Source organism: Dromiciops gliroides, chromosome 4, assembly GCF_019393635.1.
Source record: "Dromiciops gliroides isolate mDroGli1 chromosome 4, mDroGli1.pri, whole genome shotgun sequence".
NCBI classification, from domain to species: Eukaryota; Metazoa; Chordata; class Mammalia; order Microbiotheria; family Microbiotheriidae; genus Dromiciops; species Dromiciops gliroides.
In genome coordinates this window covers 220,343,413-220,360,737 of record NC_057864.1, presented here as the reverse complement: position 1 = coordinate 220,360,737, position 17,325 = coordinate 220,343,413, and the positions used below count along the sequence as shown (strand labels likewise).

Sequence of the window (17,325 nt, the reverse complement as noted above, 5' to 3'; positions counted from 1 at the left end):
ACTAGCTGTGTGACCCTGGGCAAGTCACTTAACCCCCATTGCCCTGCACAAAAAAAAAAAAAAAAAAAAAAAAAAAAGAATGAGCAGTGGGGGCCCTAGCTATATGTGAGAATTTACTTTCAGTTTGGAGGAGTAGAAGGTATCTCTATGGAAAAAGTGGCATCTAAGTTGGGATCTGAAGGATATAGGGAACTTCCATGAATGGGAGATGTGGTGAGTGAGGAAAGATGGAGGAGGAAGAGGCAAAATGACTCTCACATTACAAGTCTGAGTGACTGTGAGGTTGGTTGGACAGGCAATATTAATAGAAAATGTGATACTATTGCTCTGTATAAAATGAAAAAAAAGGACAGATTCAAATAAACCTGTGAAAACTTGAGGCTGCTAAGTGGCACAGGGGAGATATTTACTAGCTGTGTGACCCTGGGTAAATCACTTAACCCCAATTGCCTCACCAAAATAATGAATGAATAAACAAACAAACGGAATGAATAAATAAATAAATGTTTATTCCCTTTTTTTTCCCTTTTGCTCTCCCAGGTAGCAGGTAATATACTCTAGACATCCTGTGAGGGGAAGTGGACAGGGGTGGGGAATGGCCTATATATTCTTCCTCCCATCCCACTGCTGCTCCTATGTGTAGCATAGACTCAATTAGGCTAGCTTGCTTCAGGTTTAAGATGTCCAGAGACTCTTGGTCCAGATATGTATATTTTTAATTTAATATATTTTATTTCCCTCCTCAATTACATGTTAAAACAATTTATTTACCATTTAGGGTTTGTTTTTTTTAAGTTTCAAGTTTCAAATTCTATCCCTCCCTCCCCTCTCCCTAAGATGGTAAGCAATCAGATATAGATTATACATATACAATGAGATATAAAGACATATAGTGAAAATCTGAGATGAAATGTAAAAAACCTAAGCATCAGCCCTGCAAACTATTTCATGTATAGATGGTTTTAAGTATCAACCTTCCAGCTGGATATAACATTAATTAACACAACTATTTATTTAGTTAAGAATTTTACTTTCAAATATATGCTTGTGAGTGTTCTGTGTTTAGCTTTCCTTTTGAGTGTAGGAAATAACTGTCCCAAATCTCATTCTTTTTTTTTTTTTTTTTAGTGAGGCAATTGGGGTTAAGTGACTTGCCCAGGGTCACACAGCTAGTAAGTGTTAAGTGTCTGAGGCCAGATTTGAACTCTGGTACTCCTGACTCCGGGGCCGGTGCTCTATCCACTGCGCCATCTAGCTGCCCCCCAAATCTCATTCTTACTATACTTTGAGTATCTTTCTACTCCTCCCCTTTTGGAGAGACTCTATACTTGTGGCTAAATCTGAACTTTGTATAATTTTTATCCCAAGGTCACCAGACTTAGAGTTTAACAAACCAAAAAGTGTGAGAAAGGGGAACTTAGTCTTCCTCTCATTAGAAATCTGGTTCCTTTGCATTTGAACCAAGTCTGGGTTCCCTACATAGGTGCAGAGCAGAGTTCAAAACAACAACTACTACAACTACAACCTCAAAGCTGAGATTGATTGTCAAAGGGAAGAAGCTTCTCCTGGTCCTCAGCTAAGGATCAGTGCTTCACTGAGAAGAGCTAGGTAGCACTCCAGCTGGAAAGAGAGCATCATCCACCCCACCCTCTCCCCAGGCCACTCAGAGGCTGAAGGTGGAAAAGGGATTGCAGCTGCCCACTGAAGAGCAAGTTCAGGAGATTATTCCATCCAGCAGAGATATACCACCCTGAGAACAAGACAGTGGCTATGCCCCCTGCCCAGTGGAATGGAGCCTGGTGAGAAGCCAGAACAGCCATAGAGTGAACTGCTTGACCCAATCTAGCAGCCTACTGCCCATTCTGGCCACTGCATCTTAGAGGGAGCTGCCCCATCTGAGTGGCTGCCCCTGTATCAAAGATGCTGTGCTCTACAAAGAGCGGGTTCAGTGAAAAGGCAGCATGGATGAATAAAGGAGAAACTACAAGACACTTCACAAGGACTCTGTGGAGCAGGAAAGAATATCAAGGATCTACAATTACAGAGTTATTGGTTGCCTTGGCCATGGATGTCCCCTTACACATGTACTCATTACTGTTGTTTTTTAATTTAATGCCCACATTTCCCTGCTTCTGGATTCTGGATATGTTTGTGTGAGAATGTCCCCTGAGGTTGGGGAGAGATGTTTTGTAACCACTGTCCCTTGCTATATCATTTGAGCAAATGCATTTGTTAAAGAACTGATTGGGGCAACTAGGTGGTGCAGTAGATAAAGCACTGGCCCTGGATTCAGGAGGACCTGAGTTCAAATCCTGCCTCAGATACTTGACACTTACTAGCTGTGTGACCCTGAGCAAGTCACTTAACCCTCATTGCCCCGCAAAAAAAAAAAAAAGAACTGATTAAGGGGAAGCACACTGATAGGGTCTCATGGGCCAGCAAGCCAGCTTTTAGGAGGATAGCCACCTACATGGTAACCCCTAGAACACTTGGAGTTGTAACAGCCATTCCATGGGGACTCAACCTGCCAGTGGTACTGTGAGTTGGGCTAGTGAGTCCTGAGGGTGAGGTTACATATAATCCTCATACCTTAACCAGAGAAATATATATCAAAGAAAGAGAACCTTAGACAATATTATTAACAAAGAGCAATTTAAAAATTTTAGATAAAATCCTAACAAAGATTCTACATTACTATATCCCAAACATATTCACTAGAATCAAATTGGATTTATCTTAAGGATAAAAGGATATTTTAACATCAAGAAATCAATTAAACAAGCAATTAATGATCATAGGTGTTTTTTTTTTTTAAAAAAAAACATTTAAAATTCTATAATAGTTACAGGGGGAAAAAAAGCCTTTGACTAAGTACAGCATTTGTTTATGTTAGAGCCTCTCAAAGTATAGGTATGAGAGGCCAAACATATTTATCTAAAACAAAATGCTAGCATTATTTGAAGAGACACTAGAAAGTTTCCCAATAAATACAAGAATAAAGCAAGGATGCTTCCTTTTCTCTACTATTGTCTGACATAGTTCTAGAAATGCTTACAATAACCAAAAGAAAAAAGAAATTAAGGGCATATGGATAGGCAAAGAAGAAGAGGTGAAGCTAATGTCATAATGATAAAATTAGAAAATCCTAACAAATCAGCAAAAAAAAAAATGAAGCAATTACTATCTCTAGTAAATTGTCAGGATATGAAATGTATGTACAAATGTTAATTGCACTTATATATAGCAACATGAAAGCTCAGCAGGAAATAATAGAATGAGAAGGCCATTCAAAAGAATTGTAAAATGCATAAAATATTTGAGTCAATCTACCACACCACACTCTAGACATGCATAGATACAATTTAGAAAAGAGCTCTTTAAAGAAATAAAGAATTATTTAATTAACTGGAGAGAGAATGATTAATCATGGTTAGGTCAAAAAAGTATAACATAAATTTTTAAAATCATGCAATCTAATCAAACTACCAAGAGTATGTACTCTATAGAGGTTGACAAAATAATAAAATTAATTTGGAGGAACAAAATACCTAGAATCTCAAGGGGAATAATGAAAAAAGTAGGAGTGAAGGGGGAATAGCACTTCTAGCTCTCAGTTTATACTATGAAGCAATAATCATTAAAACTATTAAAACTAAATTCCAGGGGGCGGCTAGGTGGCACAGTGGATAAAGCACCGGACCTGGATTCAGGAGTACTTGAGTTCAAATCTGGCCTCAGACACTTGGCACTTACTAGCTGTGTGACCCTGGGCAAGTCACTTAACCCCCACTGCCCTGCCAAAAAAAACAAAAAACAAAAAACAACTAAATTACAGAACATAGATTACACAGGAAAGGAGTCCCAATTTGACAAGAACTGATGGTAAAACTGCAAAGCAGCATGGCAGAAATTAGGTTTAGACCAGCAATATGCTTAAAGGGATACCAGAATATTAAAAGTCATATCATTTTAAAAAGTAGATGAGAACCAAGTCAACTACCTTAATTAACTCTTGCTACAAGGCAAATTCTTGAGCAAACAAGAGCCAGAAATAATCACAACAAAACATAATTCTGTTTCCATGAAATTGAAAGATTTTTATACAAACAAAATTAATGCAACTAGAATAAGGAGAGAGGTAGTTGAAAATCTTTCCATCAAATATCTATGATAAGTTTCTTTAATTCAAAATAGGGAACTAACTCAAATGCATAACACCATTATTCTTTCTTTCCTAAATAAGTGATGGCAGGGAAACAAAGATGATGTAAAAATAAATGATATCCATAAAATATATTTTTTTAAAAATTAAGCATAAAGTCAAATCCAGTCTATAAAATTCCCTACCTCTGAGCTAGACTGACAGAATAAAATTATAATAAACACCTACTTGCCTCATGACACCAATCCAATCACTTACCAAGACGATCATATCCCAGAGCTCCTTCAACAGGCGTACCTCCTTGTGACAGGCTTTAAGTTGTTTATAATCTGGAACTGTAACTTCAAACAAACCAGCTGACTTGGAAAGTTGTTCCATGATGCTTTCCATAGCTGCAATGCTTTTTTGTTGCTAGAAATAAAAGAATGTTAAGAACAATGTTTAAAGGTTCCATTACTTTCTTTGCTGCCTCATTTTCCCATGAAATATTGTTTTTTTTTGTTATGATACTTTCCTAAATGCTTGTCCCAAATAATCCAGACTATGATTCTTATTAAACTAGTATTATATCTAGCCTTGCCTTTTTTTTGGAATGCCCAGGTACCACCAATTCTGTGGGGAAATTATGCTGAATGAACAAGTCCCAGCTCTGAGTTTTCACCTCCATCTCCCTCTTGTTATCAGTGTGGTAATAAAAGTCACTCTTTTTTAGAACCTCCATTGAGGGTGGGAAAGACAGGAAAAGGAGGGGAAATTTAGATCTATTAATTTGCCTACTTATTCCTGGCTTGGATTAAATAAACAAAACAGTCCTCACCAAAAGAAGGGTCGGCATTACCAAAGGGATTTTGCCTACCCATCTTCTCCCTGTCCCACAGGGAGATTCTCCATCCTGGTCCCAGTTGGGTTGCCTTTTACTGCCACAATTTCTCAATATTGTGAAAAAATAATGGGGTTTGGGGACTCCCAGAGGCCCCCACTGAGAGAGGCTGGACTGACCTTTCTTAAGGCCAGCCCAGAGTCAGGAAGTTACCTCATTCAAAACCACACCCACCTGAAAGCCTTGTTCCTGCCAGAGCATCTGTTCTCTGGGCTCTGACATCAGCACAACTGTGCCAAACCCCCCTCAAATCCAATAGATTTGAATGATAGTAGTCAATTAGCTTTAAAGGCAGTTTTATTTATTTTTTATTTTTTTCATTTTTTTAGTGAGGCAATTGGGGTTAAGTGACTTGCCCAGGGTCACACAGCTAGTAAGTGTTAAGTATCTGAGGCCGGATTTGAACTCAGGTCCTCCTGACTCCAGGGCCGGCCACTGCGCCATCTAGCTGCCCCGGTCAATTAGCTTTAAGCAGTGTGTGTGGGCCACCTCTTGGGCTTCCCTCAGAGAGCTTAAGCTCGCTGAGCTCTCTCTTGGGCCCGGGAACTTGGTGAGAGCAGACACAGCCCACTAGGGATCCCCATTTTCTCTTTTCTCTCTCTCTTCTCTTTCCTAGCTAGGCTTTCCTATCTTTCAGAGCCATGTGCGCTCTCTTTTCTAATATTTAATATGCTTTAATAAATGCTTAATGCCCCAAACTGGTGCAGTAGCCTCTAATTTCTAAGTAACAAATATATTATAAATCCCAGCTAAATTCCCTAACACTTGGGACAACTATAGGGCAACCACATAAAGTTTTACTCGCTGCTATATGGAAGGTAGATAGTAACGAAAAGCATTGTCTCAACCCACTTCCAATCCCTTGGGAGAAATGAACTTTCCTGGCATAGACAAATTTCAAGACAATAAGTAAACTGTAAGCAAAGTATACTACTTTCCATGCTAATGGGACCTCAGTGACAATGGTGTGTCCCTGGCCTTGGGGGTAAAGAGAGTCAGATTATTTATGGGATCTAATAAGGGTCCTGATCAGTTCCAGAAAAACCCTGAAACATATCTGGGGAAAATAATAAAAGCCAAAAAATCCCTCTTTCCCCTTCCTGATCTCTGACCAGAGAGTTCAAATTAGGTTCATCCTCTAGGAGTTTCCTGGATCAGGATTTATGAAAATTACCTAGATTCACTCCATTCTAAACACACATACCCAGCAACATGACTTTCCTTCAACCCAATGATACCAGAGGAATTTCAGGGGAGATGTCATAGCCCCAGTGCATTTGTAAGATTTGGAACTGGAAGGGGTTCTTAGAGTTCACGTGGTTCTCAGCCTTTTTATGCCATAGATCCCCTCCACCACCACCTACACACATACTTTGGAGATCTGGTGAAACCCATAGACACCTTTTCTGAAAAATGTTTCAACCTATGTTCATAATGGAAGGAAATGCTATATTTCAGTTAAAGTTTAGTAAAATAAAGATTTTTACATCTATGTTTGTGTACGCCACTAAAATCTTTCCACAGAACCCCAGGTTAAGAATCTTTGATTTAGACCAATTCCCTATCCAATTTACAAAGGAGGAAACTGAGTCCCAAGGAGGTCAAATGACTTAAGTAAAGTCACTTAGCTATTAAAGAACAGAGACAGGATTTGAATTCAGATCCTCTGACTATAATTCCAGAGCTCATTCTTCTATATCCTATTTTGGGGGGAATGACACAGAAGGCTATAGAGTGCTCTCAGAAGTTTATGGGGAGGGTAGGAAGGAAAAAATAGATTTCCTAAATATAGTCATTTCCTCTCTCCAAGCTAAGTCCACTATCCCTGGCCCAATTTGTAGGCACCCACATTTAAACAGAAATAAATATTCTGGCTCTGAGGTTAGACAAATTTAGCCTCATCTATGTACTCACAAGAATTAAAACATAAAAGAATGAAGAAACAATGCAGAATGTTACTTTTCACTGTCAAAAATCATTAGCCAAAGGATGGCTACATCCTTTAGCCTTTGAATTAAATACCTTATTCAAGGATTTGTAGGGCTCAGGATCCGTATAAGAAAAGGGGGCGTCTCGTCTGAAAACTTCTCTAAATTCATGCTGCTTGAGCTAGAAAAAAAAAGAAAATATGGACATTAGGTTCCAAACAAATGTCAAAACGAATTAAACAGAGCAGTTTATACAGCTTGCCACTACAAATTGAGTGCCATGTGGCCCAACTTCCAGCAGGATCTGAGAGCTGTGCACTACTTACCAATAGTGCTATTACTAAGGTTGGGAAACCAAAGCCTTACCCAAGATGCTAAAATTTAGTGGGACAGGCACCCTTTAGATTCCAGTGTTGTAAAAACAACTGGGCTAAGCACCCTATTTAACAAGAATAATTAGTTAAAATAGGACACTACAAGGTGACAAGTGCTTCCACTTTCCTCTGTCTATATCCCAGTTAAACTTCCCACTCCTCTGTGAGTCTCTGTTTCTCCTCAATTGAATTTGCCTTCAAAAAGTTGATCTGAGAACATTCTGTGATGCTATCTGCACCTAGATACATTTTGTGAAACTTGCCTTGAGCATTAACAAAGGACAATTATGGCTCTGCTTAACAGGATTTCTCCCATGACACAAATGGTGGTACCTCAAACTGTTGGCATTTTCTTCTAATTATATTCACTTCATTGGCCTGGAGAGGAGCCACATTTTGTTTGACTTGAATAGACAATTTCTTTGTATTGGTCCACTGCTCTGGTAGTTCCTGGAAGAAATAATGAACAAGGAGGCTACCTTTAAAATCAGTTGTGTTACTCCCTAAGCAACAGATAAAGGAGACAGTTTTCTTTTCTCTATCCTTAATGATCATTTGTATACATAACTCATGAAAGCTAGAATCATATTCATCAAAAGCTATTTTTATCATGCTGAACCCCTATTTGGGGTCCTATGTTAATAATCCACTATATCAAGTCCAAACTCTCATTTCGAATTCCAAGACTTTCAAATACTTTGTCCTAACTCTTGTATCTCACCAATCTTACCTCCCTTTCAGCTAATTCATTAATTCTGCATATTGTAAAAATGCTTACCATCCCCCACATGTGAAAGAGTTATTCCTTCCATCTTCCTTTTTTAAAAAATAGCCTGAACTTGGTAACCATCGACAAACATATTTTACACAAAGCATTAAAAACAATCATATGTGAAATTAGATTCCCAAACTTTATTGTGTATTACATGCACACTTGCACTATAATGTTGTATATCAGTGTTCCAAACTGGCTTAATTGGATGTTTCCTATACCTGACATACAATTTTCATATGTATGCCTTTGCACAGCCCCTTGTGCCTGGAATACACTCACCTACTCGTTGTAAAATGCCTACCTTCCGGGGGCAGCTAGGTGGCACAGTGGATAAAGCACTGGCCCTGGATTCAGGAGTACCTGAGTTCAAATCTGACCTCAGACACTTGACACTTAACTAGCTGTGTGACCCTGGGCAAGTCACTTAACCCCCATTGCCCTTCCAAAAAAAAAATGCCAACCTTCCTTCAAAGCAACTCTTAGCTGCTATTTCTTACATAAACAGCAGATGGTGGTGTTGAACAAGGCCGACTAAGCTGTCAATGTGTTGGCCAGGTTGAGGAAGAATTCCCTTTATCTTTCCTTTGTGAAGGCTTAGTTTTAGTTCATTCCTCACTTATGCACTCAGCTTTCTTTTAAAACCCCTAATGACACTCCCATAATCCTTGTTACTCTAGCGTCTGAGGAGTTTGGGAGTTTGGGGCCCCCACGAGGCAGGGATCACCAGGCTGCCTAAGGAGGCACTCAGGTCAGAAAATGGAGGCCAAAGCTCCATTACCAGTCAGCAGCAGTATTTATATTGAGTGACTGCTGTACTTAGGTAGGCAAAATAGGGATACCCAGTCTCAAAAAACAAACACACAAACTCAGTGCACTGCAAAGGAAAAAAAAAAAAAAGGCAGCTGCCAACAGTTTGAAAGTGAAAATAAAATTACCTATGCAAACCACTTACAGTTCACGTATCAGATGGAATCTATTCCCTAATGTTATTCTCCTTCTCTCTATAATGCTCTATAATCTCAGTTAAATGTGCAGCTCAAACCTCTATCCATTTTTTACTGGCAAGTCCAAATTAAGTTTATGAAACCTCAGTATTTGAAATGTTTCCCTTTCAGGCTTGTCTTCCCTCCATTCTGATTTTCTTTTTCTTTCTCTCTTTTTTTTCTTTTTTGTGGGGCAATGAGGGTTAAGTGACTTGCCCAGGGTCACACAGCTAGTAAGTGTCAAGTGTCTGAGGCCGGATTTGAACTCAGGTCCTCCTGAATTCAGGGCCAGTGCTTTATCCACTGCACCACCTAGCTGCCCCCAAGGTTTACTCTTTTCACTGAAGAGTCACAGTCCTGTCAGCCCTAGGAACAAACTATGATGACAAAATTGAGCATCTGGACTCTGGCTGGGAGATTGCTCTGGTTTCAAATTCCATTATTTTCCATCTGCCCATCTAGGTCAAAGTCTCTGGTGCCTTCTTCTTCTACCCACATGTCTCTACTCATTAATTCTACTCTTCTTTCAATATTGTAGCTGTCATCTCTGGTATCTACCTCAATGGGCATATGGAGGAAGATTTTTTTCTTCTCTTTTCCTCCTTAGTTTAGAACCATTTGAGTTAAATTTGCATGACTCTCAGGCATATACATCCATATTGGGGCAGCTATAGGTGGATAAATAGAGCATTGGCCCTCAAGTTGGGAGGACATGAGTTCAAATCTAACTATAGACACTTACTAGCTGTGTGACCCTGGGCAAGTCACTTAAGCCCAATTACATTAAACATCTGGGGCCATTTCCAGTCATCCTGATAATGTATATTGCCACTGGACCCAGAAGGCTCCAGAGGAAAAATTGAGACTGGAGACTTTGCACAGCCCTTCCTCACTTAAAAACCCAATTCACTGCAAGTCATGACATCTGTCATGGTCCTCTTCAAGAATGAAGGACAAACAACAACAATACATTCATATTAGTCCTTGTTGGGTGCACGCTACCCACAACCAGAAGTCTGTAAGTCCTTAAGGCAGTACAAAAACTATATCATATACTTCTCATGTGGAGTGCTCAGTGCCTGTCACAGCACTGGCCACATAGTACGTGCTTAATTTTGGTTGTTTGATTATATGAATACATTCACTATCCGTGGGATCCAACTGATTGGCAACCAGATACCTCACCTGTAACTTTATGTGTATTTCTTCTGGCATCTCTTCTCCATAGGTCTTTAGTAGTTCAATAGTTTGCTTCAGAGGTTCAAACATGTTGTCTGTTGCTACCTGTCTCTCTTTGACCTTCATTAAGTGGCCCATGACTGCTACAAGACCATCATAATCACCCTCTTTTAGAGGCTTTGTTAAACCTGCCCTGGCTACTTTCATGAAAGCTTCCAGATCTTCCAGGCTAAAAAACAGTAATTTGTAATATGTGGTCAATCATCTTTGTAACTCATAATCTAACATTTAGCAAAGGTGAATTAAAATGGATAACGGGGCAAAGAGACATCCAGTCAGGAAAACAGATAAATGGGCACAAGCTAAGTAGAAAGCATTGGCCTCTTTGACAGGAGTACATATCAGGAAGGTATCTATTTATTTTGATGGAGTATCTTTTATAGGCAAGAAGTAGATTAAGGTGGGAAAGTCTTACATGCACGGGAATTATAGCTGAACAATGAACAGAGTCAAAGCTAAATAAACCTTGGGGTGAGGAAGCAATAGCCTCTGTCTGGAATAACTACATGAACTGGACCTCTGGCCTCCTTGGTCTGAACTCTTTTACTTGACTAGAGGTCTGCTGTCTGAGCAAGGTGAGGTCTCAGACACCATGATCATATCATAAAGGCTCTTCCTCCCCCAGGTCCAATCTCCTTCCTTTACCTTAGAGCAGATTTTGGGACACATCCTGAACCCCTCATCTCTCTTAGTGATATGTGAGAGCAGGCCCTGAATCCAGATGCCCCCTAACAAATAGCTTTAAGAAATTTTACTTTGGATCCCTTTTCTTGGATCAGCCTAGTTAGTGACTTGGATTAATAAAAATTTGCCTTCTCTACTCTGAGGAAATTATCCAGTAGTTTTAAATGGAATCATAGAATACTACAGCTTCTCAAGTATCTCAGAGGTTGTGGGCCCCTTGTTTTGCAGATAACAGAACTACAAGAATGATGATGGAATTTATACTATGTAGCTATCTATCTCTTCAGAGCAAGATGGGATACTAAGATATCTCAGCAGACAAGTAAGTTTTTGGTTTTCATTTTCAAAATAGACATAATTCATCTAATGAAGGGAACAGCCTACCTATTAGTAACATGGTCAATCAGATGCTGCTTAAACATGAGGCTCCACCGTTTAATGATATTGAGAAGGGCTTGTTTAAATGGACGGCAATCACTCTGCAACCAGCCATTAAATACTTTGCTGTTGTCAAACTTGGAGACTTCCTCATAAAGCTTCTCATAAGAATCAATCTGAAAAGAATAATTCAGTGTCACATTAGAACCATAAAATGAACTAGTGATATTCTTTGAGAGCACAGAGAATTAGAATCTTTTGAGTACGGTGTCTACCTGGAGTTGGGAGGGGCAGTACTCATAGATATCCTGGTCCTGCAATATCCCAAGAGTCTAGGGTAATTCTTAAAGTGCCTATGGTATAAGGAAATGGACTAAAAACAACTCCTAATTATCCATGTTGATGAAATGAGATAGTGACATAAATACATTTTTTAAAAACTCAGACAACTAAGAAATTATTTCCATTTGTCTTGGAATGTGTATGAACTGTAGCATTTTTTCTTTCTAACTATGTTGGGCTAATATTAAAAATTAATTTGCATTCACATAGCAAACCCTATCTGATGGGAAGATGGCATAGAAATGTTTTGAGTTGCAGGGAGAAGCCAGTATCAGATTAGAAATTTCTACAGATAACCTGCAAGGTAGTTGTCTTATATGAGGGTGACAGAGTTATTTAGATATCCCCCCACCCTCTGTCCCGGCCATCAATAATAATGTTTAAAGTCCTTCCTGATGCCTTGATTGTTGTCATTTTAGGTCTCTGAGGGCAGAGCCAAGATGGCGGAGGAAAGGCAGTGACTTGCCTGAGCTCTCCCCAAGACCTCTCCAAATACCTTCAAACAATGCCATAAGACAATTCCTGGAGCAGCAGAACCCACAAAAGGATGGGGTGAGATAATTTTCCAGCCAAATATGGCTTAGAAGTTTGGCAGGAAAATTCTGTTGTACCAAGGTTGGAGTAGAGCACAGACCCATGGCCACACCACATAGACCCAGCCCCAGCCCCAGCCCCAGCCCCAGAGAATCAGGCCACCGGGAGCCTCTGAATCAACTTTGGCAGCAGCTGGTTCTGGAACTCAGCCCACAGATGGTGAGAGGGTCAATCAGTTGTCTAGGGTGAGATTACAGGGCTTTCTGCTGGTGCTGAGGCAGGGCTCTGTTGTTTTGTCAGTACTCAGATCCGGGTTGCAGTCTTGGGTGGCAGCCCAGGCCAGGGGAGTGGTGAATGTGCCTTTCCTTAAATTGTACCACCTTGGACCCCCTGAAGCTCGGAACAGTACACTCTGGAAGCAGTGCCCCACTTTAAGAAGGAGTTAAAAGTCAAGATATAGGCTAGAAATATGAACAGACAGAAAAAAAATGCAGACCATAGAAAGTTTCTTTGGTGAAAAGGAAGATCAAAACACACCCTCAGAAGAAGATAACAAAGTCAAAGTTCCTACATCCAATGTTTCCAAGAAAAATATGAATTGGTCTCAGTCCATAGAAGTGCTCAAAAAGGATTTTGAAGATAAGGAGAGGTAGAGGAAAAATGGAAAGAGAAATAAGAGTGATGCAAAAAAAAAAAAAAAAGGTCAGGGAAAAAAGTCAACAGTTTGAAAAGCCAAATTGGCCAAATGGAAAAGGAGGTACAAAAGCTCTCAGAAGAAAATCATTCCTTAAAAATTGATTGTTGCCATTTTAACATTTACCTGCTGCTGAAACTGTGCTAGAGTTGGGGGTGTTTTGGGGAAGTTCTCTTCAGCTCGAGCATCTAGCTCTTCTGCTGTGAACATGCGTCCATAAGTCAAGAAATGCTGCATGAATTCACGGAGGTTATCCATCCATAAGTAAGAGTATTTCTCAAAGGAATCTTGATACTCCTCAGCCTGCTTCATGGCAGTATAAACTTGACTGGTGACTTCTTCTCTCATTTCTAACAGGTCAGCATTGTCTTCTAGGTCACTCTGAAAGGGGAAAGGCAAGAAAATAAATAGATGAAAGTGGTACCCACATTCACAGTTCAAGTTAGCTTCCCCCCCCCCCCACACACACACACACTGGGAATTTGCTTTTAATGAGTGAAAAGGTTGCTAGCCTTAAAAAAATGGAAGTGGGAGATTTTTTTTCCAGTTAAAATAGTCTTCATGGAGCAACTAGTATGGTGGTCCTTATTCTCTGCCTGATGGAAAGAGATGGAGTTGGCTATCTGAGGTCTTACATGTAGAAGAGAAAGGTTAGAATGGTTCTTGATGTAAGCTGGTTAGACCCTTTCACCCCAAGGAAGTGACACACAGAAATAACTAGAATGACTGAGCAACATCAATGAGAGCAGCCACTGTGACTTCTCTGTCCACCCTAGGTCAGTACACTTTTGAGAAGCACTGATTCCCTTTGTTTTGTTATCATTCCGTCGTTTCAGTCATATTTGAATCTTTGTAACCCCATTTGTTTTTTTGGCAAAGATGGTGGAGTGGTTTATCACTTCCTTCTCCAGCTCATTTTACAGATGAGGAAACCGAGGCAAAAAGGGTTTTCCCAGGGTCACACACCTGGTAAGTGTGAGGCCAGATTTGAACTTAGTAAAATGAGTCCAGCACTCTATGCACTATGGCGCCACCTAGCTGCCCCATCCCTTTGTGTACTTTAGCATGACAGTACATGGTTTTTTATGTAGAGCCAACCTTCTGAGAGCAGTTACACTTTCCAAACTTTTTTCTAGAGTCCATAATGATGGGGCCCAGCAAGTGACAAAGGCTGACAAAAGAATACAGCAATAGGGAAGGGACTAGGCATTTATATAATACCTACTATGTGTCAGGAACCACAGTAAGAAATTTTATGAATACTATCTCATTGTAAGTTGTTATCCCCATTTTAGAGTTGAAGAAACTGAGGCCAACAGTTTAGGGGACTTGCCCAGTTTCACACAGGTAGCCTGAGGCAAGGGAGCTACAAGTAGCCTCTAAATAAACTTTGTAGTCAACTTAAGGTAGATGTGGTTATATCTCCGTTCCTGGAAATCTTCAACCTGATTAGACTCATTCTGTCTATGAATAAACTTGACTCTACAATACCCAAAGTGGTTTGAGGGGTAGGAAGGGAGTGTTTAGTTGTGCTCCCTTTGAAGTGAGTTATTTAGGCTATTGGAGGGTTAAAAGAGGGTAGGAAGGGAAACTTTTCTCTCATTCATGTTCAGGAATATATGTTGTTTGGTTGTTCCTGAGGGGAGGGGGCTGATAACAGCTCACAACTTCATAGCATCACGAATTTAGAGCTGGAAGTCACTATAGACTTAATCTACCTTGACTTCAGTTTCTTCATATGGAAAATGAGGGAGGAGTTAGATTAGATGGCTCTTGAGGTCACACGTACAGAGATTAATTTGAGGATATGTTTTTGTACTATAATCCTTGCTATACGCCTATCCAGTAAATGTCCTTTTATAAAAGCAAATGGATATTGGAGTGATATCAACTGGTTAATGGATACCTGGGAGTACACTGGCTGGGGACTTGAGTAAAGTACTCGAAAGCTCTAGCCCCCTTCCCCATCCCTCTGTGTTACCCTCTGGATCATAGGTGTTAACTTTGGGATCCACTGGCCATCTGTGGCTGCAAAACTCATGGGGTCAAACTAGATTAAAATGTAATGGAGGAGCAGCTAGGTGGTGCAATGGATAAAACACTGGCCTCAGACACTTGACACTTACTGACTGTGTGACCTGGGGGAAGTAACTTAACCCCAATTGCCTCACAAAAAAAACAAAAATAAAAACAAACCAAAACAAACATACAAACAAAAACCATAATGGGGAGATATATAACAAAAGAAAAATAAAATACAACATAGATAATCCTGTAACTGTAGGGATCTGCTTGTGTTTAAGTTTGACATGACACCACTGCCATAGAACCCCAAGGTAGAAACAGTCAGTGCCTTCTGGAGCCTCAGAATGACAATGTGAGTGGAAGCTGGGGAAGTGACCCCAGAGAGTTGGCACGCAAGGGCTGAATTAAAGAAAAGCTCACCTTGTAACTCAGTTTGCCTTTTGCCAGCCGTGGAATCAGTTTGGCTGTGTTATAGATGTCATTTATCAGACTCTCTATTAGCGTCAAGAAGCCATTTTCTACTCCAATTTCCAGAGATGGATTATATGTCAACACATCTTCATCTAGTTCCATCCTTACTTCAAAGAGTGGAGCAATAATTTCCTGAGAACAGTTGATCCCCAGAGGGATTATTTTTTTTTTTGATAGGATGGGTCTATTTGCTTCTAACTTTATATGCCATTCCACTTACAGTAGTTTCTCAATGATCATTGGGCAGATAGAACATTTTGTGAAATATGCATGACTTAGGGACAGCTAGGTGGTAAAGTAGATAAAGCACCAGTCCTGGATTCAGGAGGACCTGAGTTCAAATCCTGCCTCAGCTGCTTGACACTTACTAACCGTGTGACCCTGGGCAGGTCACTTAACCCTCATTGCCCCAGAAAGAAAAAAAAGAAAGATGCATGCCTTTAAAAAAAAAACAACCCTAAGCCAATCTGGCTCACTTCCAGAAATTCTCCTCAGTTGCTTTCCCCCACCACACAGATTATATGTGTTGAGGCAATGTAGACTCTGTTTCAGCTTAAGTAAAAAAAATTCACAGAATAAGTCTACTAAGATAATAATGATATATGCATTTGCAGTGAGATAGAAATGAATTTTGTATTGCCTGGGATTTAAAAAAAACTTATTTGTGCTTTATTAATAATAATACTTGAAAATTCCATAAAGGTATTCATGTAGAACTCTCCAGTTTGCATTTGTTGTCGTTCAGTCATTTCAGTTGTGTCCAACTCTTTGTGACCCCATTTTGGGGATTTCTTGGCAAAGATACTGGAGTGGTTTGCTGTTTCCTTCTCTAGATCATTTTATAGATGAGAAAACTGAGGCAAACAGAGTTAAATGACTTGCCCAGGGTCACAAAGCTAATAAGTATCTCAGGCTGTATTTGAACTCATGAAGATGAGTCTTCCTGATTCCAAGACCAGTCCTCTATCCCCTGTTCTTTCACAAAGTTCGCAAACTGCTTTACATATATTATCTGATTTAATTCTCATCACAGTCCTGTAAGGGAGGAACTACGGATATAATTATTACCATTTTATAATAGAAGAAATTGATGCTCACAGTCACACAGCAAGATTTGAACCCAAATCTTCCTGATTCTAAGGCCAGTATAGCAATTACTATGCCATGCTGTCTCTCAAGGGGAGTCACATAGCTAGAAGGTGGTGCAAACAAGGCTAAAAACTTAGGTCAGGTAGACTTAGAGAGGGTGACTGAGAGTCAATTGTATTTCCCTTTTCACAGCATTCTCTACTGTGCTATCTTCAAAGCAGAAAGCACCATGAAGTAGAATGGCATCAGTCATCACTGAAGACTGAAGGTACTTTTCCTAGTTCTCTCTTCCCAATGAAACAGAACCCAAGGTTAAAATTAAGCTTTCTTTTCTAATTGTTTGATATAGTTTTCATCCTGATATAAGTAGCTATTTCCAAAGGTAGTAGAGAACATTGCTTAAGTAACTTACACTTCGTTTAAAGGAGTGAGAGATATTTGTCAAAAAAAAAAAGAGAGACATTTGTCTCTTGTTTTATATATCCTGATATCTACATAGGCAGGTGAAAGCATTCGCTAATGTTCAGTTAAGGCAGTATTAGATTATTCAATTAGCCTATTTGGTCCATGCTCAGAGGCCTCCATGTGCTTGATAATCCCTAAAATGAACGGGAATGGAATTCCTTCCCTTCTCTTTCCAATCCGTATCACTTTCTTTCCTACCCTAAAAAGCTCCAAAGTAGAAATACAGGAACCAAATCAGCTGTTTACAGTATTGACCTTCTAAACAAAAGGTGAGAAGACCAAATATTCAGGACATTAGGAAT

At 39.7% G+C, this 17,325-nt stretch overlaps 1 protein-coding gene across 1 annotated transcript in view; it reads right to left on the bottom strand.

The window, feature by feature from the left end:
• The window catches only part of DNAH17 (dynein axonemal heavy chain 17), a 241,515-nt gene that overhangs the window by 172,423 nt on the left and 51,767 nt on the right, over positions 1-17,325 (bottom strand). Inside the window, exons 18-24 of the mRNA XM_043962383.1 lie at positions 15,419-15,601; positions 13,100-13,354; positions 11,410-11,579; positions 10,288-10,510; positions 7,678-7,794; positions 7,065-7,151; positions 4,421-4,573 (exon numbers count right to left, since the gene is read on the bottom strand). Of these exons, the coding sequence (XP_043818318.1) occupies positions 4,421-4,573; positions 7,065-7,151; positions 7,678-7,794; positions 10,288-10,510; positions 11,410-11,579; positions 13,100-13,354; positions 15,419-15,601 (1,188 nt within the window). The remainder of the gene's footprint in view (positions 1-4,420; positions 4,574-7,064; positions 7,152-7,677; positions 7,795-10,287; positions 10,511-11,409; positions 11,580-13,099; positions 13,355-15,418; positions 15,602-17,325) is intronic.